The sequence below is a fragment of the Berghia stephanieae genome, chromosome 14 (assembly GCF_034508935.2).
Source record: "Berghia stephanieae isolate SIO BIC M18660-M18661 chromosome 14, UCSD_Bste_1.3, whole genome shotgun sequence".
NCBI lineage: Eukaryota > Metazoa > Mollusca > Gastropoda > Nudibranchia > Aeolidiidae > Berghia > Berghia stephanieae.
Window position 1 is genome coordinate 14,280,933 of NC_088373.1, and position 25,000 is coordinate 14,305,932.

The following is a 25,000-nucleotide window of genomic DNA, read 5'->3' on the forward strand; positions in this document are numbered from 1 at the left end:
CACTTCAAAATCATTTAAATAATTTAGACTGGCATCAACTTTCATTTTCAATAAGTCATCATGACTTAGAGGTGCACAGGAAGCTCTGAAATTGAAGCCTAAATTTCGTCATTCTACGATTTTTTCGTGGTTGTAGGCAGGTCTGCTATTTGAACCAGCGAGTGACCGCTTTATGTGTATTTTAGTTGTCATAGATCGTTATTATGGTTTTTGTTATCTTGTTTCAATTTTTAACATCATCATCACCATCACTATCGCCAATTTCATAGGAGGTACATCATCAACACTGTCACATTCATATCATTATCACCATCATCAATAGTCATCTGATACATCATCATCGTCACCAGAGCCTTAGATGGTAAATTGTGTCGTTTATGGCCTCGTGTTTTTTTGTTAGTTTGTTTTGTTTTGGTTTTTTTTTTTTTTTTTGGGGGGGGGGTTGTTTGGTTTGGTTTTGTTTTCTGTTGGCTTTTGTTTTTGTTTTTTGTTGTTTTTTTATGGGGTTTTTTTGTTTGTTGTTGTTTTTTTTTTTGTTTGTTTTTGGGGGAGGGGGGGGGGCTGTTTGTTTTGTTGTATTTTATGCTTCTTTATGTCATTTCAACACCAATAAGGACAAGGTCAACAACTTTGCTTTAGAGACGAGTTGCCCATTTCAACGCTAAATAAAATTTGAGACAATTTCAAATAGAGAACAAAAGAAGATACATAACCTAGGCAACAAGAGCAGTTTTGTTTTGTTTGTTTTTTGTTTTGTTTTTTTTAATTCAGGTGTCCAATCTGACATAATTACTTGTGAGATAATACCAGTCGGGAGTCACAGTTGCGGTTTACTATGCCAAACTTTTTAATGATTGAATTTTGCCATTAATCTACAAAACAATTTCTGTAACAAAATTATGCCCAACAATATTTTATATAGCTATGAAATCAGATGTTGTTGTTATTTTATGGTTTTATGGTGTTACGGACCTTGCAAGCGGGTGGTTGGATGGGAGTATCACCCTTGAATCATATACCTATGATGTTCGCATGGGTGTACGATCCGATAGTGATGTCGTTGGATGGGAGCATCACCCTTGAATCATATACCTATGATGTTCGCATGGGTGTACGATCCGATAGTGATGTCGTTGGATGGGAGCGTCACCCTTGAATCATATATACCTATGATGTTCGCATGGGTGTACGATCCGATAGTGATGTCGTTGGATGGGAGCATCACCCTTGAATCATATACCTATGATGTTCGCATGGGTGTACGATCCGATAGTGATGTCGTTGGATGGGAGCATCACCCTTGAATCATATACCTATGATGTTCGCATGGGTGTATGATCCGATAGTGATGTCGTTTCTTCTTCTCTTTACTAGCCTATCCTGCTTCTTTGGTTTGTGATTGTATTTTTGACAGGGGATTTTTTTTTTCTGTAAATCTTCTGCCTGTTTGTTCTTGGTTATTTATAATTTAGCTTATGATATCTTTAGGTTATGATTTTGATTTACATTGGTACTATTTTTGTTAGATTGCTTGTTTCTTTGTTTCAGCGGTCTCTCATATAACCTCAATTGTGTTGGAAGAGACCTAAAGCAACAAACAAACAAAAAAAAAACAAACCTTGCAACGCTTTTAGGTGATCTCAGCTTCAGTAAATAGGAAGATAGAGGGGGAAATGTGAGTATGGAAGAAACGGTCAGAAAAGGGGACTGGTTCGAATAAGGAATATGATTCCACGAGCTAATGTGCCTATTTTGATATTACCTAAAAGTCCTATCCAGGCACGAGCTCTCGCTATGAAGGAAACACTAAAATGCTTATAAGGCACAATGTATATAGATACCCCCCCCCCAAAAAAAAAAATTTATATATATATATATATATATATATATATATATATATATATATATACCTATATATATATATATATATATATATATATATATATATATATATATATATATATATATATATCGTCAACTGGGGAAACTTTGCCTTTTTAATTCTGTAACAATTAGAAAATGCACCAAATTCACAGAAGCAAAGTTGCCCCAGTTGGCGATACTGTTTATATATATATATATATATATATATATATATATATATATTATATATATATATATACCTATATATATATATATATATATATATATATATATATACTTATATATATATATATATATATATATATATATATATATATATATATATATATATAAACAGTATCGCCAACTGGGGCAACTTTGCTTCTGTGAATTTGGTGCATTTTCTAATTGTTACAGAATTAAAAAGGCAAAGTTTCCCCAGTTGACGATAGGCCTCCCCAGCAGAGAGATGATTTACTTTACAGGGAAAAAGTATCTCTCAAAAAAGAAACTATGCATTTAACTGCCTCCCTCTCAGCTAAAAATCCCAGTCAGGGTCAGGAAAAACGGAGCAATCCCAAACCAGGATAATGACAGAAAGCGCCACAGAAAGGGGGGGGGGGAGTTTCAGGGGCATAGAAAACAGCAAGAATGACATCTCCGCCTCCCAAGGGAGGTTGTTTGTTTTGTTTTTAAGAAACCTCATTCCAAGACAAAGACAGAAAGCATGTTGGAAACAGATAAAGGGGATATGTTGTTTTGTTTCTAAGGGTTTTACGACGCTTGCAACACATTTTGGTTATATCAGCGCCAGTAAAAAGGAAGAAAATGGGATCGTAAAAAGTTCTAGAATTACAATTAAAGCACCCAAGAGAAAGTACAACAAATGGGAACTGGGAACAAATAGGGATCAGATGTAGATTCCAAGAGCAAACCACCAATTTACTTAGTTTGAGATCACCTATAAGTCTCATCCGGACACAAGCACAAAATCCAACAAAGAGGAATACACTCAAATGCTTACATTATACATTCAAAATAACAAATATAATAATACATAGAGAGATGATTTACAACAACAAAAATATCATCTCCCAAAACAATAACTATGCAGTTGACTCCCTTCCAGACAGGGCCAGGACAAAACCAAGTAATCTCATTCCAAGACAAACACAAAAAGCTAATTGGAAAACAGATATACAGGGATGGAAGACACAGTAAGTGCCACCCTGCCCACTATGGGAGGCCATGAACCCCACCCAGCAAGGGAGGCCGAAAGATCTCCGCCCTAGAAATCATGAAAGATTATCGTGACAATTAATATAGATAGAATGAAGTTGACGTCAGTCGGGTCTTTGTTATCCACGTTTCTGGGTAATTCTCACTAAACTGTATTAACCAGACTATAAACGTTCATGGTTACACATAGTTTTGTGTGTTGGTCCGTTATACTTCCGGATGGCAATGTTGTGAGCTTCTTAGCCAAGTGCATACTATCTATAAGAACCATATCTACTTTTTATTTGACTAATTTCCGCGGTATGATATTCTTGTAACCTTTTATTATCCCTATATTATATGCACCTACTTATTCTCACCCACTGTATTTCTTTGTGGCTTGTGTGAAACCATCTACTAAATATCACGTTCACATACGTCAGTATCTCGAAAATAATCGTTATTATCAAAAACCTAAATATTACATAAATAATATAATATAATGTAGAGATAGTTTATATGGAGAAAAATCAATCCGACTGTTTTCCGCTCAGAAAGATTTGAGGCAGAGCCGGGGTGAAATTTAATAAATAGTTCCATACTAATACTAGAACATCAACCTCCCCGCCTTAAGTCAAGTAAGCAGAATTCTACTACAAGCAATAGTAATAAATTCCCTTTATTCATCCCTAAGGGGAATTTTTTCTTTAGGGTCTACTCTAAGGTAAGACTGGAATAACCCAGGCGTCAGCCGCAGTGCAGCGCCGCAAAGTGAGCTAAGGCTAGGTGACTTGCTCAAGGCCACTCAACGCGGCGGGTAGTCGAACTCGGTACCTTTTGGGTACGAAGCAAAGACCATACCGCTGAGCCACGCTGAGGATAGTGAAATGGATTTAAAACTTTCGAGGTGAGCGACTGGAATCCGTGATAGACTTTCACTCACCGGTTAGTTTTTAATATCTTTTACCGTCCTCCACAATTTGACTTACATTATACATTAAAAATAACAAATATAATAATACATAACAGAGAGATGATTTACAACAACAAAAATACCATCTCCCAAAACAATAACTATGCAGTTGACTGTTTCCCTCCCAGCCAGGACTCCGGCCAGGGCCAGGACAAAATTTCTTAATATCATTGAAGTAAAAAACTTGACCTATCAAGTTTTCTTAAAAGAAAAGAAAAAAAAAAGTAGTCCTTCAGAGCCATTCGGCCAATCGAGCCGGAGACCATCTCGGTTTTTGTAGCGTGAAACGGACAATAGCAATTGCATGTTACCCTCCAGATAGGAGGCTATTCTATCGCAAAGTACTTTCCGACAGATCTAAGAGACCCAGCTACCCAATCACTGCTGGACGGACAGAGGGGTCCGAAAAAGCTCTCTGAATCTATCTCTTAACTTTCTTAACAGGCTGATTGATGGGTTCAGACTTAAATGAAATAACTCATGATGAAGTTCACGGATAATAGTCGTGTAGCTATCATGGCAGGAGCAGATGGTGCTGCTGGAATTGTCTATCGAATTATAAATAAACGTGTCCCAGTCCAAGCATTAATTAGGTCATCAACGGTCAGTTTTAGGTCACTTATTACGGTAGCCAAGGTTATACCTTGGTCAGCGACGGTCAAGTTACCTTGGGGAATTTTTTTTTTTATTGTAATGGTATTTTCTTTTAAAAGGGGGAGAGAAAGAAAAAAAAAGAGAGAGAGAGAGAGAGAGAGAGAGAGAGAGAGAGAGAGGGGGAGAGAGAGAGGGAGAGAGAGAGAGAGAGAGAGAGAGAGAGAGAGAGAGAGAGAGAGAGAGAGAGAGAGAGAGAGAGAGAGAGAGAGAGTTAATTCCCTTTATCCACTTGGAACTAATATTGTTTCTGTTCGGTTTGTTTTTAGGGGGTTTTGCGGCGCTTGCAACACGTAAGGTCATATCAGCTCCAGCAAAAAAGAAGAAAAGTGGATAGTGAAAAGATTCTAGAATGACATCTAAAGTACCCAAGAAAAGGTAAGACTAAGGGGATTGGTTCAAATTGGAAACGGATGTAGATTCCAAGAGCACACTATCAAAGTACTAAGTTCGAGTTCACCTAAAAGTCTCATCCAGACACCAGCACATGTCCCAACTTAGAGTAATACAACTCAAATGTTTACAAACCATACATAATATGTAAACATAACATAATACAGTGCATAACGGAGAGATGATTTACAAGACAAAAAATATCATCACCCAAAACTCTTAACTATACCTTTGACTGTTTCCCTCCCAGCTAGGCTTTCTGGCCAGTACCAGGGGAAAACCAAGTAATCTCATCCCAAGACAAAGACAGAAAGCATGTTGCAAAACAGATATAAGGGGAAAGAAGACACAGTAAGTGCCTCCCAGGTCTCTGTTTGGCGAAAAGAAGTCAATATTATAGGCAGAATGAAAAAAAAGCATCTTGCATATTTGAAGACAGGATCGGAACAAACTCAACAGGACTTATTTCAGAGTACCTTAGACTATAGGAGGGGGGAGACACACACACACACACAGAGAGAGAGAGAGAGAGAGAGAGAGAGAGAGAGAGAGAGAGAGAGAGAGAGAGAGAGAGAGAGAGAGAGAGAAAAGAGGTTCTTATTATAAGTTTATCGGCGTTTGCGACACCAAATTTTTTATGTCATTTCAGCGTCGAAGAAAATAAGATGACACACAACAAACGAATGAAAATTTAGAGGTGCCAAAACGAGTCAATAAATTGTACAGTGAAATACAGGGAGTAAAAATGACTCTTATTTGAGACACGATACAAAGTAAAAATTAATATCAAAATCTAGAGGTGCATGTTGTGTCTTTTATAGGAGTCATTTTTACTCCCTGTATTTTACAACAAAAAGAAAAAGTACGATGAGAAAGATATATAAGAATTCAGTGCCTGTCATTAACAAATGCTTTGACACAGAACCAGCAGGGCTTAAGAGGAAGGTGGAATTGTTCAAAAAGTAGATCCCAGCGGAAAGTTTTCACCGAGACCGTCTTAAAGTAGAGCAGCCAACCCACGATACCAGTAAACAAAAATGTTTTAAGAAATCATGATTTTGTTTGGGGTGGTTTTTTTTCGCCAGAAGTAAAACCGCACAAAAGCCTATTATTGTAATCTGCTTCATGATAACAATTATGAATTAAGAGCTGCACGTGTTTAAACTGAATAGAAATATGCCATAATTAATACACTTCAATTAGGCATATCATGTTTGTTTTTAAGGGTTTTACGGCGCTTGCAACACATTAAGGTCATATCAGCGCCAGTAAAAAGGAAAATAATGGGATAGTTATAATTTCTAGAATTACAACTCAAGCACTCAAGAAAAGGTAGACAAAGGGGAATTGGTTCAAATACAGTAGAAACAGATGTAGATTCCAAGAGCACACTATCAAAGTACTTAGTTTGCACTATCAAAGTACTTAGTTTGAGATCACCTAAAATTCTCATCCTCATCCAGACACAAACACAGGTCCCCACTAAGAGGAACACACTCAAATGTTTACAAATCATAAATATGTAAACAAAACATAATACAGTGCAAAACAAAGAGATGATTTACAAGGAAAAAAATATCATCTCCCAAAACTACCTAAACATTTGAATGTTTCCCTCTCAGCCAGGGTCAGGACAAATCCAAGTAATATCATTCCAAGACAAAGACAGAAAGCAAGTTGTTTGTTTTTAAGGGTTTTACGGCGCTTGCAACACATTTAGGTTATATCAGCGCCAGTAAAAAGGAAGAAAATGGAATAGTAAAAAGTTCTAGAATTACAATTAAAGCACCCAAGAGAAAGGAAGACAAAGGGGAACTGGGAACAAATAGGGATCAGATGCAGATTCCAAGAGCAAACCATCAATGTACTTAGTTTGAGATCACCTATAAGTCTCATCCGGACACAAGCACAAAGTCCAACAAAGAGGAGTACACTCAAATGCTTACAGTATACATTTAAAATAACAAACATAATAATACATAACAGAGAGATGATTTACAAGGAAAATAATATCATCTCCCAAAACAATAACTATGCATTTGACTGTTTCCCTCCAAGCTAGGACTCAGGCCAGGGCTAGGAAAAAACCAAGTAATCTCATTCCGAGACAAAGACAGAAAGCAAATTGGAAAACAGATATAGGGGGATAGAAGACACAGTAAGTGCCTCCCTGCCCACTATGGGAGGCCAGGATCCCCACCCAGGAAAGCAAGTTGGAAAACAGATATAAGGGGATAGAAGACACAGGAAGTACCTCCCTGCCCACTATGGTAGGCCAGGCACTCCAGCCAGTGGCATGACATGTGTATGCATCACTAAATCATCAAGCAGAAAAAAATCAAGGAAGATGAGGATTTTTAACATCCTGTTAGGGTTTAATACCTGTTGTTTTTTTTAACCCAGTAAAATATTTGGAAAAAAATGATGAATTGGCAGCTCTGCCGAAGGTCATCCAGCCAAGTCCCACATAGGTGGTACATGTGTTAGTTTTCAAATAAGACGAGGATCAAGAGAGAAAATAAACAAACAAACAAGGCACGTGGATGAATTATAGTCTTGATTTTTAATACGGAACATGACACAGTAAAACTCGGATACAACGAGTGAAATGAGACATGCAGAAATTCCACGTTATAGCCACCTCTTGATTCATCCAATCGTCCCCTTATAATAGCCTGACACTTCCCTGAATTACGTCAAACACAAGAATGCGACTGACACCAAAAGAAAATGAAAAGTAGTTGTCCTTAGAAGAGTGCAAGGAAATAAATTTGTTTAAAAGGATTTGGCGGCGCTTGCGACACATTCTATATCAGAACCAGAGAAAAGAAAGAAAATATATAAAGGGGAATGATTCATATACGAAGCTGATTCCAAGAAACACACTATCAGTGTTAGTTTGAGATCACCTAAGTCTCATCCAGACACAAGACAGGATCCCAGAGGAATACACTCGAATGCTCAAACATCACTCAAAACATCAAATAAACAATGCATAAAAGAAGGATGATTTTGAGGGAAAAAATGTCTTTTCCCAAAACGATATACATTTGACGGTTTCCTTAGCCAAAGACTCCGGTCAGGGCTAAGGCAAACCAAGTAATCTCGTTCCAAGAGAAAGAAAGAGAGCAAATTGGGAAAAAAAAACAAACAGATACGAGGGGTATAGAAGACCAGCAAATAACTTCCATGCCAACTATGGGAGGACAAAAGACCCCTCCCATACTATTCACTTTCTTTTGATAGTCGTGGTCGCCGTGCATTGTATATTTTGGCAGTGTCAGGCTATGATCCAAGCACAGGTCATTGTATTGTAAAAAATAAATAAAGGGGGGGGGGGGGGGGGGGGGGGGAGTCGAGTTCTGTTGTATCTGAGTTTTACGGTGTCTTCTCATCATCTTTCATCACAAAGAAATAGCTTCCAATACAAATGTGAATAGCAACACTATCATGGCCCTAGAATATTCATGGATAATATGATAATACTTCATAATATACATAATATACTAACAGTAACAACTCGAATGATACAGTAAGAAGTTTGTTTGTTTTTAAGGGTTTTACGGCGCTTGCAACACATTTAGGTTATATCAGCGCCAGTAAAAAGGAAGAAAATGGGATAGTAAAAAGTTCTAGAATTACAATTAAAGCACCCAAGAAAAAGTAAGACAAAGGGGAATTGAGAACAAATAGGGATCAGATGTAGATTCCAAGAGCATACCACCAATGTACTCAGTTTGAGATCACCTATAAGTCTCATCCAGACACAAGCACAAAATCCAACAAAGAGAAACACACATTCAAAATAAAAATAATATATATATTAGACAAAGACAGAAAGCATGTTGGAAAATAAGGGGATAGAAGACACAGTATGTACCTCCCTGCCCGCTATGGGAGGTCAGGATCCCCACCCAGATATACTAACAATAACAACTCGAATGATACAGTAAGAAGTAAAACAAATAAAAATAATTATCTTGCTTAAAATGGTCGGTATGGTAATAACAATAGTAACTATACAAGAACTGATCAGACACTTGGAAATGTGTATTTGGCAGCACAGTTTCTCTTTTCAATGTTCTACTGGTACTAGTCTTATAAAAAAGCTAACGTGAAACTGTAGTTAAAAGTCAAAATTCGTATTTCTACGAATTGAGTTTAGCATGTGGCAAGTCTGCAACAACAAATAATAATAATAATAATAATAATAATAATAATAATAATAATAATAATAATAATAATGATAATAATAATAATAATAATAATAATATAATAATAATAATAATAATAATAATGATAATAATAATAATAATAAGAATAATAATAATAATAATAATAATAATAATAATAATAATAATAATAATAATGATAATGATAATAATAATGATGATGGTGATGTTTGTTTTAAGGGTTTTACTGCGCTTGCAACACATTTAGGTCACGTCATATCAGCGCCAGTAAAAAAGATGAAATTTGGATAGTAACAACATTCTAATGTACAATTAAAAGGACTGGAGGAAAAAGTGAGATAAAGGTGAATAGCTCAAAATAGGGAACAGATGTAGTTTCCAAGAGTACACTATCAGTGATCAGTGTACGTAGTTTGAGATCACCTAAAAGTTTCACCAAGACACCAGCACAAGATCCCATTAAGAGGAATACACTCAAATGTTTACAAATCATAATCATATGTTAAAAATGAAAAAAAAAAAAACCATTACATAACAGAGAGATGATTCACAAAGAAAAAGATATCATCTCCCAAAACTATAACAATAAATTCGACTTTCCCTCCCAGCTAAGGACTCCGGCCAGGGTCAGGACAAAACAAAGTAATCTAAGACATAGACAAAAAGCAATTGGAAAGCAGATACTCGTACAAGGGGATAGAAGACATAGCAAGTTCCTCCCTGTCCACTATGGGAAGTCAGAAACCCCACCCAGAACGATGTCAATAACTATCAAAAATAAAATGATTATGGTGATGGTGATGATGATGATATCAACCAAATTGTAGCATCAATCAATTTGCGCTTTCCACCCGGACATAAATATAATATTGCAGACTTACTTTTCCTCTTGATGCTTCAGCTGCACATAAGGCATGGACATAAATTTTACTCCAATCGAAATGTGTTGTTCCCAAGCCATAATTGTGTGCGCACATGGGGGTTTATTTTCATATCATAAGTGTGTCATACACACACACACACACACACACACACACACAAATGACCAAATACTTCACTGTCCAAAACACAAGACCATAGACAGGAACTGAGAATCACAATCTTGGAGGGAAAGTGGAGAGAATATATATATATATATTATATATATATATATATATATATATATATATATATATATATATATATATATATATATATATATATATATATTCTCTCCACTTTCCCTCCATATATATATATATATATATATATATATATATATATATATATATATATATATATATATATATATATATATATAGGAAGAAAATGGGATACTAAAAATATTCTAGATTTACAACTTAAAGCACACAAGAAAAGTAAGACAAAGGAGAATGGTAAAATAGGGAACTAATGTAGATTCCAAGAGGACACTATCAAAGTACTTAGTTTGAGATCACCTGAAAGTCTCATCCAGACACAAGCACAGGTCCCCACTAAGAGGAATACATCAAATGTTTACAAATCATATATAATATAAAAATAAAACATAATGCAGTGCATAACAGAGAGATGATTTACACGGGAAAAAAATATCTCCCAAAACTATAACTATACATTCGACTGTTTCCCTCCCAGCCAGGGTCAGGGTTAAACTAAGAAACCTCATTCCAAGACAAAGACTGAAAGCATGTTAGGAAAAGATAAAGGGGGAGAAAAGACAAGTGAGTACCTCCCTGTCCACTATGGGAGGTTAGGAACCCCACCCAGAGATATTACATAAAGGAAAAGAGACCATAATAGTAATAGCCAGACAACCACCATCGCCTGACTTAAAACATCGTGTATTTCACAGATAGTAATTATAAAAGCCATTGGTGTTTTGATCTACATATATAATGAAGCTGTAAAAAAATAAGGACAGTTTTTGGAAGCTTTACTGTTTTTAAAAAAAGGTATTTTTTCTAACTTTCCTTTCCCCTCGCCCCTTGAAAAATATTTTTAAAATCTGAATCTACCTGCATAATCTAACTAATAAACCATTACAACAAGATAATTTCTACATTTCTTCAATACAATTCATAGCATTTTCTGTTCGTTCGAAACATTACAAGAACAACTTTCTGTCACAATCTTTCGTATATATTTGATTTTCTTTGTAAAATATCAATAAAGCACACAAGACGTTATTTAAAAGTTATGGAACTTTTACATAAGCCCATTATGACAAAACAAATGCTGAAGACCACGAATGAAAAAAAAAAAAAGGAAAGGCTGCCTTTTGGAATAAAAATTATGATTGGAACAAAAAGAAATCATTCATTCTGGCAGTTTTAGCTTTGGAAAAATGAGAATAATATATTTTGAAAAATGATGAAATCATTAAAAAAAAAATATAAATAGTAAAATAAAAATAATAAAGGATTCTTTTATACGGCTAAGAAACCTCTAAGTGCTTTATAATATCAAGGGACCAACTGTAATCACTATCACACACATACAAAGTCCCATAAAGCAGTTGCATACACATCGAATATAAATGTTTCACAAAATAGAATAAAAATTGACATTCAACAAAAAACAAAACTAACAAATTAAAAGCAGAAAACATATACGATTTTTTAAAATAATAAAATAAATAATGATAATAAAGAAAATTTCACTTTTTATTTGTTTCAAAGGGTTTTACGGTGCTTGTGACACACTTAGGTGTTTTTGTTTTTTTAAAGGCTTTTACGGCGCTTGCAACACATTTAGGTCATATCAGCGCCAGTAAAAAGGAAGAAAATGGGATAGTAAAAAGTTCTGGAATTACAATTAAAGCACAAAAGAAAAGGTGAGATAAAGGGGAATTGGTTCAAATAGGGAACAGATGTAGATTTCAAGAGCACACCGTCAAAGTACTTAGTTTGAGATCACCTAAAAGTCTCATCCAGACACAAGCACAGGTCCCAACTAAGAGGAATACACTCAAATGTTTACAAATCATATAATATAATATGTAAACAAAACATAATACAATGCATAACAGAGAGATGATTTACCAGGAAAAAAATATCATCTCCCAAAACTAACTATACATTCAACTGTTTCCCTCCCAGCCAAGGAACTACGGTGAGGGTCAGGACAAAACTAAGTAATCTCATTCCAAGACAACGACAGGATACAATTGGAAAACAGGTATGGGGGGATAGAAGACACAGCATGTACCTCCCTGCCCACTATGGGAGGTCGGGAACCCACCCAGACACTTAGGTCAGTGCCAGTAAAAAGGAAGAAAATAGGGTAGTCAAAAAAAGTATTTACATTTGAAATTGAAAGCACAAAAAAAAAAGTAAGACAAAGGGAAGGGTTCAGATAGGGAACAGATGTAGATTCCAAGAGCGAACTATTAATGTTTACAAACCATTATATATTTAAACCAAGAATATGTAACAGAACATGACACATGATTCACAAGGAAAAAAAAAAATCACTAAAAACTATAACTATACATTTAACTGTTTCCATCCCAGTTAAGGATTGGTTTGTTTTTAAAGGTTTTACGCCGCTTGAACACACATTTAGGTCATATCAGTTATAAGCGTCAATAAAAAGGAAGAAAATGGGATGGTAAAAAGTTCTAGAATTGCAATTAAAGCACCCAAAAATAAGCAAGACAAAGAGGATTTGGTTCAAATGGTAACAGATGTAGATTCCAAGCGCACACTATCAGTGTACATAGTTTGAGATCACTAAATGTCACCCAGACACAAGCGCAGGTCCCTGCCAAGAGGAACACTCAATTGTTTATAAATCATATATATATGTAAAAGGAAAAATAATAAAGTGCATAACAGAGAGATGATTTACAAGGGAAAAAAATATCTCCCAAAACTAACTACACAGCCAGGGCCAGGACAAAACCAAGGAATTTCATTCCAAGACAAAGACAGAAAGCAAGTTGGATAACAGATGTAATAATAATAATAATAATAATAATAATAATAATAATAATAATAATAATAGATCTTTATTGTCCATAAATATAGGGTGATAGAAGACAACAGTATGTACCTCCCTGCCTACTATAGGAGATCAGTGACCCCAGCCTGCAGTTAAGAACTCGGCCAGGGCTAAGACAAAACTAAGTAATCACATTCCAAGACTAAGACAGAAAGCAACTCCGAAAACAGATACAGAGGATAGAAGACAGCGTGACGTCCTGCCCACCATGAAAATAGCACTTGGCATGAAGTCAACATTACTATCAAGCTGGTTGACTTGATTTGAATATTAAAAATTTTTTTTGTCTTAATTTAGCTATGGGTATGAGCTGTTTACCTGTAATAATTAATAATTTAATCCATTTCTATGATTACCTAAGGATGTGTATTTATTATATAATTGCATAATCTACGACTCAACCATTTTGGTTCATATTTGTGGATATATAATGCACAAGCACGAGGAAAAAAAAAATTTAATTAAGAATAAAGAGAATAAAAATCAACTTTTTAAGAAAATATCAAGAGACAAATGTTGCCTCCAACTTCTTTTTACAATTCAGGCCTGTAAATGGCTGGTGAAAAAATTGTCGGAACTTTTTGAACACTTGAAATAGACCAACAGGACAAAAATATGGATTAACAAACACAACAGAGATAAGACACGTCAAATCATCTCATCTCTCCCCCCCCCCCCTCCCCCCAATTATATATAATATAATAAGCAGGTCTTTATTTTATGGTACCAAAAAAAAATATATCAATTATTTGAGAAAGTACACACATTATTGGTCCCAAGTCTGATTTAGTTGTAAAATGAAAAGAAGAGAACAATTCCTACTTTTTTAAAGGATGTGTAGTGCTTGACACACTAGAAGCTGTTTTATTTTCGCTCCTGTTTGTGTTAAATTTTTAAGCTGATTCTTTCATTTATTTGGATTAATTCTTATACAAGAAGAAGAAGAAGAAGAAGAAGAAGAAGAAGAAGAAGAAGAAGAAGAAGAAGAAGAAGAAGAAGAAGAAGAAGAAGAAGAAGAAGAAGAAGAAGAAGAAGAAGAAGAAGAAGAAGAAGAAGAAGAAGAAGAAGAAGAAGAAGAAGAAGACGAAGCAAAATAGAGAGAAACGACCCCATTTGATATGCTGTGTGTGTATTAGTTGATTACAGAGGATGCATGTGTTCAAAGACTCGCTACTCGACAAGAATTATGGTGAGACATTGTCAGTGATAGTCTACACACGGGCAGCATCAGCAATGAATACGTGGGGTCACGTCCTGTGGAGTGTGTGAGTGGTGATAATTGATTTTATGTTTAATTTGTCGTTTGACAAGGCAGATTTTTTTCTTCTTTCTTTCTTTTTTAAAAGATTTTTTTTTAAACGTCAGCATTTGACAGAATTTATCGAGCAAAGTTGTACTGTCAGGAATTTGACAATTGTCGGAAGATTTACAGGCCTGATAATTTTATTCTGTAGCAGAACGAACAAATAATAATGATGATGATGATGATGATAATAATAATAATAGTAATAATAATAATAACAACAACAATAATTTTTTTTTAATAAATAAATGAACAGAAAATATACAAGCACATCCAAACTCAAATAATATCAAATCTCAACAATCTATCAACAATTCTCAAAAGGAATGGCAAATGGTATGTAAGTCAGCAGGGAAAGCAATCCCTTTTTAAAAAAATAATTATACAAAACTTACCGCACAATCAAAAAACAAAAAACAAAATAAAACAAAACAAAACAAAAACAACAAAAACACAAACAAAAACTGGTACGATATAAAAGACTAAAGCACATTTCATTAGAGACCAGCTTTGATATTCAAATTGCATTCTTTTCATTACAAAACATTAGCAAACAAATGATGCTTTAAAAAAAATATATAAAAAAGGGGAAAAAAAATCAACAAAACAAAGCTAAAGAAAACCACAGGAAAACGAAAAGATAACAATGAAACAAACTTTTCATTTGATTTGTAACTCAGATTAACAAAAGAATGCAAAGTTGTCAGCTAAAGGAATTACACTCTACTTGTGAAGGGATTTAATCACAACAAATAAATCAATCTATAAAATACAGCCATGCTAATACAGTAATTTTCAAATTAAACCTGCGTTGATTAAAAATGCAGAAGATATTTTCATTCAAAAGAAAAAGAAACGACATTGAATGAATAAAATTGATTTGTAAAATATAACTAAAACACTGAAAATAATTCAATCTGAAACTCACAGCTGCTGTTTTGTTTCTTTGTTTATTTGTTTATTTATTAAATAATTGACACCCTTCTCGATGGAGAAAAATTTGTATATGAACATTTTCAATTCAACAACTGTAGAAATTCTCAATCTCATAATATTATTTCCGATATTATTCCATATTCACAATTCCAGCTTTACTCAATACCTATGAAATGATGCCAAAACAATTCACACACTTCTCTCAGATATCAATTTTAAAGTGATTTGTTTCTCAATAAACAGAAGAAAAAAAAGCATTAATAACCCTATCAGTATCAGCCTTCCCAGAAAACGATATAAATAACAATGTAAAATTGAATGTGAGCTTTAATTTAATTATGAAAACAGATAGAACTGACGTTTCGGGTTTCCCCTTTATCAGCAAACAGGATGAATGAAACACTAGAGACAACGCCACTACCACATCATCTCATTCATCTGTAGTGTTTCATTCATCCTGTTTGTTGATAAAGAGGAATCCCGAAACGTCCATTCTCTATCTGTTTTCATAATTAAATTGAAGCTCACATTCATTTTCACATTGCTATTTATTTCTTCAAGCTTCGAGCAGCAAATTTTTGTTCGGTTCACAGCAACGATGAAGATGCATACATGCCTTGTTTTGAGCTTTTTCTCCTCGAATGCACACTTTCCATTACTATAAATCAAATTTTGATATTGCTGTGATTATCTATCGTTTTTTTTCAACCGTGATGAGATCTTTTCAAACACATGAAAAAAAAAAAAAAAAGATTATGGCAATAGTTTTACAATTGTACTTTTGTGCATCAGAATAATATATTCCTTTTCCATTCATGTTGAACCAGAGATAGTTAACCACAAGTTGACCAATCAAACTGCATTCTAACTCATATATCTACACCTCAATTAATCATGTTTCTATTTCTCTACATAAGATTTTCTTTCTACTTTCCAAGTGCAACATTTTAGCTGTTTTGATTATCAGTCACAGAAAACAAATGTTAAATGGAGACTTTGAGAGGAGATTCATCCCAATACATAAATTTACCCAAATTGTCAACTCCATAATATAAGCTTTTACTTTACAACAAATTACAAGGCTTCAATGAGAATTTGAGTTTTTTTGTTGTTGATTTGTCTTTTTGAATTTGTCTTTCTTAAGCTGAGGACTTCTTTCAGTACAATCATTGCTCTAACGTTAATGCATGAGGTCATTTTTCAAAATGAAATCTTTTAAATCACAAACACATACAAGAGTTACTTGTGGAATCACACAACAAAATGAAGCTGGAATTCAGTGCTCATTTATCATCCTCTCAATTTGTACCTGTATTACTCAACCACCACAGCGAGGATTTTTCATTTTCAAAAAAATGAAAAAAAAAAATCCTTTTCATACACACGTTTAAAATACTTGATTAAACAAAATGTTTAAAATACTGGGCCTATTTCACCCTCTTTATTTATTTGCAAAGGGTTACAACAGCTCATTCAACCATGCCAGATTCACACCACCATGCACAACCAACTATATATCAACCATGCAACCCAGGTCAGTACTCTCAAACTGTCTTTTACCCAAGCTTTGCCCATTTGTTCACCGAGTTGACCCTGCCACTCTCCATAAAAACGTTTTCAAATTAGTCAAGCATCAAACAATCACAAAATATTGTCCCTCAACACAACGAAAAAATAACTCGCATTGAGATCATACTGTTTGTTTATGCTCAGAGACCATGTTTCATTTGTATACATACAACCTTTATTCCTCATCAACCCACCATTCCCGTCGGAAGCTGAAGATTCAAATCTTTGGCCACTTTCACCTGAAAATTAAAAGATTAAAGAAAGAATTTCATCACATAAAAAGGAAATTATATTAAAATGACGTCCCCTTAAAATATTGTCCTTGAAAAATCAGAAATGCTTATGATGTTAAATAAAGAAACAAATTACAATTTGTTGTCTGAAGTTCTTGAACTTTTTTAAAATAAGAAAGATAAATTTTTTTACATTTATCAGTTGGTCTAACATTCAACATAAAGAAGTGACCACTACTACCTCTATTTACCACACACTCTCTATCATAATCAACACTTCATTGCTTCTTTTCATGCCAGTGGGATGACATTGTCACAAGAAAATAATGAGATAAATAAAAGAAATAAGCACACACATATTAAATTTCCAAGGATTCACCTCAATTCATTTTAATATGACTAGTGGAGAATGCGCAATACTTGCAGAGAAATGAAGGCTATTACAAACAGGCACGCATCTATTTTAGTTATTTTTATTTAATCATTTTAATTCTGACTGATCATTAAAATCGAGCAGATTTTATAAATAATCGTTTGAGTCAATAGCCAATAGAATTACCCTTAATTTAAGAAAGGTTTGCAAGTTACATCAAATCGTAAAAAAACGGTTTTATGATTTTTAGATTTGCCAGTAATTTTGTGCTTGTTGGCAAAAATTCAACACTGGCTGTAAGGAACAATTTTAACCCCCCAACTCTATTTTTTAACGAATAGATTTAGCATCTGTGTAATGGACACAAAGGAGGACAAACATTATATTGTTAACCAATTTTCCTCTGAAATTTTGATTTAAATATTCCAAATCAGGTAGAAATTGTTTTTAACTGGCTGAATTTAATTTGGCTTCCAGAAAATATCTGTATGTAAGTTAAGTTAAAGATAAAATGAGTACAGGTGGCAGGTTTGTTGTCTTCAAAAACATACCTGAATCTCAGCAGCCTCCTTCAGTGAATAGAGATGAGACATTTCGGACTCAGACGTTGACAGAGCTATGGCTTTGTTAAAGCAATCCATTGCCTCAGGCAGACGACCCCTGTGATAAAAACAAAAACAAACAAAAAAAACAAACAATTAAAATAAATAAGAAAAAAAAAAAGCATAAAATAATTCATTTCTAGCTTGGAAGCCAAAATTCCCTAAAATATCTACTATTATCCAGTTTGGTCACATGCGATCAGGTTGTATAATTTTCCATAAAAAACTCATATATAACTCATTCTCATTTTATAATAATATATTTTGAAAAAGAACCCCAATACATTTGTTAGCTCCCCTGTCTTTTCTTAGTTATATCAATAGTTAATAAAAAGTGTACGCTTAATGGTGACGAAATTGATTCCAATTGCTATTAGTAATTAATTATTATTATAACGAAAAAAGAAAAAAAAAAAAAAAACAAGTCAAAAATTATTTTAAAACACCTTAAAATATAATTTATACTGATATGCTGGCTGTTTACAAATAACTAAAATACACTTATAACACTAATAAACCAAGTATAAACATTAAGAATTTGACATGAAAGCATGGGATATGCACACTAAGAACACAGGAGACAATCCCTAAAATTCAGCCTGCCTAAACTTGTGTTTTTCTCTCCGCTTTGTCTGACACTGTTTTATACATACCTATTCATATCTTTATCTAACACTCAGTGACATAATATCAAGTTAAACTTAAATTCAAACTGCACATATAAAAGGCTTGAGATTCTAATCCTTACCTTTGAACTTCGATGGTTCCCCGAATTTCATAGGCATATTGACAAGAGGAATCTATTTTGAGAGCCTCATCCAAGAGCTCTAGCGTTTTCTCGACATCCCCCTTCCACTGGAGAAGCATCAAACTGGGGTGAAAAATGTTTAAACCTTTTTTATTCAGATTGTTGAAATAAACACATCAAACTTATACAAAAAATGTAGAGTGGACAATGAAATAAGAAAAGAGGTAACAGTTCAAGTATTAGGACGGGAATATAAATAAAACTGATTTTAACTGATTATAATTCAGAATGTCAGCTTTCAGAATAGATTGCCTGTGCTCCTTTGAATTTTTGTCTCTGGATCAAAGTGATGTACCCGGGTTTCATTACTTGTCATGAGTTGGCGTAAAAAATCTTCACCTCCTCTATGACACTGCCCCAAAAGTTCTTTTAAAATATCCTTTATTTCTGCTGTGACACTCATTGGACCCACTTAGAACAGATCTTGGAATATCTTAATACACTAAGATGTGGTTTACACTGCCAACAGAAATACCAAATGTTTGTGAAATTTCTCGCTGTGAGATGTATTCATTTCATTTGGTCAAGTCATCAACATTGACATTGATACTCCTCCCTTGTTGCTGATTTCTGTCTCCTACTACAGATACCATTGCTCAGAGAAAAGGTCAATATATTTTGGTCTTTAAAACATTTGACTCCCCTCCTCACATTTCTGGAATGAATTATAACGTCGCAGTAAACTGCACTCAGTGGATTATGAATATCCACAATGCATCCCACAACCTTTAAGAATTCAATAACCGCTCTTTACTTTATCAGATTAAACATATAACATTTGTATTTATTTTTGCTTCTGTGAAATAAATCAAGCTTACCAGTTTCATTGATGAATCAAATATGTTGTGTCATTCGGCAAAAATGATGTCAACTGCATGACATTTTCATACATACCAAATTTAGTGTGATGCAGTGCAATGAGGCAAAATTGATTGAATGACCTAACATAATCATTTTAAAACACTTAATAATAGTTATAATTTAGTTCACTTTGAAAACAAATCCATAAAAAGATAAACCAAAAACATTTCGATAATTATATATTGCTTTAAATATACAAATCTATAGTACTAGTAATAATAGTGATAAAGAGAGGCCTCATGTTGTCATCCCACTGCTTCTGGGGGCATTTCAGCTCAATTAATGCCACACCCAGGGAGACAACTCTGTTTGCAAAATGACATTGTCAAACGAAACAAAATTGTCAAACTCGTAGTTGAATTTCAAAAATTAAATTAAAAATACCATAAAATACAGGAATGAATTTAATTAACTTTAATTTGATATATGACAAGTTTGATTTGTGATCTGATTTACATGAGAAAAAAAAAATCGATTCAGGGGTTCTATTTACAATGTTGACAATTTTCAAAGTGGGCGTGTCAAAACAGCTGATTATTTTTTTCACACTAATTCAAAAAATCATTCTGAAATCAGTCACATGATTTTCTTTATGTAAACTGCTAGTTTCACTTCAATTCTTTATCTCTCTAAATAAGAGAGTTCCAATAAGATGTGGAAAGTGATTACTTTGCATAAATGGATACTACATATTTCATACCCATAAATCGATTCCGAGTGATTCCGAGTATCTATTTACATTGGTAACGACTTTAAAAGTGGGAGTGTCAAAAGAGCTAATTTTTTTCACACTAATTCAAACAATCATAGCTCTGAGATCAGTCACATGATTTTCTTTATGTAAACTTCTAGTTTCACTTCAATTCTTTATCTCTCTAAATTAGAGAGTTCCAAAAAGATGTGGAAGGTGATTCCAAACATAATAAGTAAAGTTTCACAAGTATCATAGGAAGCCTAGCGGCATCCATAAAATCGAGGTAGAAAAGTAGTGGGCGCCTTTGGGACACCCAGAAGCAATGGATTAACCGACACTGATAAAGGGTTATAGAGAAATCATACCCCCTGTGAACGACATTATTGGCATTTTCTGGATGAAGTTTGTGAGCCTTCTGGAAATATTTGTCAGCTTCCTCAAACTTGGTCTGGTCACTTAGAGCCTAAAAGCAAATGACAATTTGAAAAAATATTACTGGGTACGTTGTAACCTTTGCTATATATACTGCCACTATTGGGACCTTAGAAAATGAGAGGTAAAACAAGATAGCTTTATATAAGGGTTGCCGATTCAGGAGGCAAAAAATTACTAAACTTATGCAGCAGCACATCGACCGACCCCTTTCTGAGCGCCTAACTCAAGTAAAAAGATAGGTACTTGCTTTTTTTCTGCATTTGGCAGGTGATTGAAAACACTGAATTCCGTAAATATATGGGAAATCGGCACCCTTGAATTATATACAGTTCAAATTGATTTATCATATACAATCACAGAAAACCAGACCAAGACATCCAAAAAAAAAAAAATAATAAAATAAAAAATAACTCTATTAATTGAGATTTTTAAAAGTTTTTGGCCACCGCTAAAATTAAAATTTTAACTATTCTAAAATAGATTTATCTTTTTTTTAAATTTGTCCCAGAAATATTTGCTTTTAGAGATTTTACACGCAAGTGACACGTTAAGGTCGTTTCAGCACAGTAAAAAATAAGATGATAAGGGAATTACCTCTTTAAAATGCTTGAATATTGATGCATTATAGCAGAACTACCTATTACTACTACAAAAAATTCGCAAAAATACAAATTTTTGACTTCAACAGCAGAAATAAATAAGACATTTTTGATTCAATACAATGTGTTAAAAAGAAAACGTTGGTGCCAAAGAGCATCTATTCAGGATTTTGAAGGTATATTTAATACTGCTAAAGGTAAAATATCAACTTGTAAAGTTAATTATAGTGACATCCATTCCTTCCCTCTGAAAACTCAGAATTTTTAACATTTCAAGTAATAAGGTCTTTTATAGTTTAATTTGTCTTATATCCACTTTTGAGTGAATTAAAATTTTATTTATCACTCTTTCCCTAAAATGTTGTTTACACATCCGAAACTGGCCAAAATAGACCCACAAAAAAATATGCATATGTATACACGATGTAACTGGATTTGAAGTACATCTAGTAAAAATAAATTGACAAATTGAGTCCTATTCAGAGTGAAGTGAATAATCAATTGTTCTTGTTTCATACTGCAGAAAATTGGGATGAGATTCTGTTCTTAGAGTGGCTCTAACTCTTACCAGATATCATATCTTCTAACATTCATTTTAGTATGTTGTGGTGTAGAGGTACGGTTTGGACTCACAATTCAACTTAAATTACGTCCCCAGTTTTGAGTCAGCGTTAGGTACTAAACATTGTGAAATGAAATTTGGCGACAATGTGGATCTATCACTGCTTAATATAAATCTGTTTAAATTTTGCATGTTGGTCAAATACTTTAGAAGTTACAGGTTTTTGGTCACTTTTTAAACTATTTACCACCCAAAAAGCCCAAAACATTCTGCATGCACTGTGGTCAGTATGTAGCAGAAAGCTCAAAAGGCAATAAAAATGTTGAATAAATATGAAATCATGATAGAATTAGAAACACAAAAGCAGATTTAGTCAACCATTGTTGACTCAATAAAAGTCATCAAATTGCAGAGAATGGTTCCCTTCATCAGCTCGTCAAATTTTTTAAAAATCAAGAAGGCTATTCACTCGTCTAACACATGAAGACCTGAATCACCAGTGAAGTAAGAGGGAAACCGTTCTAAATTGTCAGTCCTTTCTTTTTCTTCACCTTCCTCATTTTGCCAATGATTCGCATTCTGTCTTCTTCCTCTTCCAACACCTCTCTCTGTACCACTCCTCACAACTGTTCCCATGCATGCCCTGTTGGAATTTCATACCCCCTCCAACCTCCCATTGCCCCTGGACTGTCACTATCACCACCATCAACAATGTCTGATGTTGTAGGACTTTCACAATCACACAAAGTGATATCAGAAATATACTCGCTCATGATGTCTTCCTTATCACTACTATCAGTGTCATCATCTGATCCATCAGCCCTAAAGTCATAAAGAGTCTCAAAAACATTTCTACAAAATGGCTCAATCACTTCCTGGTTTCTTGTTTTTCAATAAATAAAAGAAAACATGAGCAAAACAAACAACAACTTTCGTTTCCATCATAATCGGCATTCCAGAACACGATGGCAGTATCAGCAATTAGACATCGACAATATTTGGCTGTCTGCAATTTTTTTTAAAAACTTCCTCAAGAGTTGTGGGGATCGCACTGGTACTATCTTGGGTATCCCTGCAAATGTTGGGGGAGATACAGTCAGAGAGTTAAAGCAGCATTGTCTTTGTCTGAAAATTATACTGGCAGCTAATTTCATCCAATATACTTTATGGTATGTAGGATGTTCCATTATCTAGAGTTTTTACTTAGAATATTGAAGCACTAAAAGTATGGTGCTTTTTAAAGTCTAATACATTTTTATTTATTTCTTGATCATTTGCATTTACTTGCATTTATAACCTGGCAAAAATGTGTTAATTTAATTTAAAAGACTTAAAATAAATTCAGTCTTGTCTTTTACGGATTATCAGTATTTTATTTTCTTACCTGAGCATAGAGAATTAGAGCATCGCTATTGGTTGGGAATTTTTTAATGGTTTCTTGAAAGCCCTCCTGTGCCCGCTGTAACAGGTTGATGTCTTCTTTTAAGACGGCTTTCCTGTGCACTAGGAATCATGGGAGAAAAAAGTATTTAATATATAATATAGTAAAAGCAGTTTTAAAACAAAGTTTGAATTGATTTCTATTTCCTTTTGAGTGAATGGGGTGTTTTAACTTATCTTTTTAAAGGGGTTTAACAGAAATTGTGACACTTTTCTGTCATTTTAGCACCAGTAAAATAGATGATGGACTAGTCAAGAGATTTAGATCAAGCTAACAATGGCACATTAAGGACCTCCGCCAACAGGAACAGACCCAAAAGAGCATATTAAAAACCTTACATTAAAAACTTACAATCACAAATAATTGAGGGGAGCAAAAACTGCATCTCAGAAAAAATTTAATTCATTTGACTGTATCCCAGTCTTTTAAAGATTCCAGGCAGAATTCAACAAATAAAAGCAAATGGTCCTTTTCGAGAAAATCTAATGGAAAGGGAAAATGACACATAAGGAATATAACAGTAAACTGATGCAGGATCCACTAGCCCAAGGGTGGCGAATGTTTTCCCAAGCCAAAGGAAGATATTTCCATGCACCACACATTTCATCATTAGATTTTCATGAATTTCATTTTATTTAAAAGGATGCAACTAGCAGTATATGAAATTAAAATTTGGCTCCAAATGGCTTGCTGGAAACATAAATGTTTAACGAAATCCATTGAGCATGGCGAAATTTAGGAAATATACAATATAAATATATTATGTTCAAAATCTTATAATTTGTATTGACTTTTTTTTCTCCCTGTGGGTCACTACCTAATGATATGTCACCTTTTATTCCTAATCCTGACCAAACATATCAGTAGTTTACATGAGTCTTCAATCTGTGGAAGCTGCCCCCAAAAATTCTTTGAATTGTATTTCTGGATAAATCTAAGTGGTTCACACTCAAGCATCTTCCATAAAAACACATTTTGCACATTTTTCTTGCACAACTTTCTTTACTTTTAGAGGTGACAGCTTTGATGCTATGTAAAATAATTGCCTTGGCAAATACTTATTAAATTCTTTACCAGTGAGATAAACAAATTTATAAACAACAAAATAAAGTCTTCATTAGGGAGAACTCACTTGCGTAATATTTTTGTACATAAGAGGTAGGGAAGTCTGGTGATAATGCGATGCTTTTGTCAAACTGGGTGATGGCTTCGTCCATCTTCTCCATCTGTAAAAGTTGCTGAAAAAGAAAAGTAATTTATCCAAAATGAGAGAAATTAACAAATTAGTCATCATTCTAGCAATCTGGGT

The 25,000-nt window shown here is 34.0% G+C and overlaps 1 protein-coding gene and 1 long non-coding RNA gene across 2 annotated transcripts in view; one reads left to right on the forward strand and one right to left on the reverse strand.

Moving 5' to 3' along the window:
- LOC144959960 (uncharacterized) overlaps positions 1-13,428 on the forward strand; it is a 23,865-nt gene extending 10,437 nt beyond the window's left edge. The window contains exons 2-3 of the long non-coding RNA XR_013642724.1: positions 4,975-5,083; positions 13,302-13,428. This is a non-coding gene — a long non-coding RNA (uncharacterized LOC144959960). The remainder of the gene's footprint in view (positions 1-4,974; positions 5,084-13,301) is intronic.
- A 2,081-nt stretch (positions 13,429-15,509) lies between these two features.
- The window catches only part of LOC144959959 (mitochondrial import receptor subunit TOM70-like), a 25,948-nt gene continuing 16,457 nt past the window's right edge, over positions 15,510-25,000 (reverse strand). Inside the window, exons 8-13 of the mRNA XM_078892837.1 lie at positions 24,824-24,929; positions 23,635-23,753; positions 21,020-21,117; positions 19,040-19,162; positions 18,241-18,349; positions 15,510-17,322 (exon numbers count right to left, since the gene is read on the reverse strand). Of these exons, the coding sequence (XP_078748963.1) occupies positions 17,269-17,322; positions 18,241-18,349; positions 19,040-19,162; positions 21,020-21,117; positions 23,635-23,753; positions 24,824-24,929 (609 nt within the window). The 3' untranslated portion in view covers positions 15,510-17,268. The remainder of the gene's footprint in view (positions 17,323-18,240; positions 18,350-19,039; positions 19,163-21,019; positions 21,118-23,634; positions 23,754-24,823; positions 24,930-25,000) is intronic.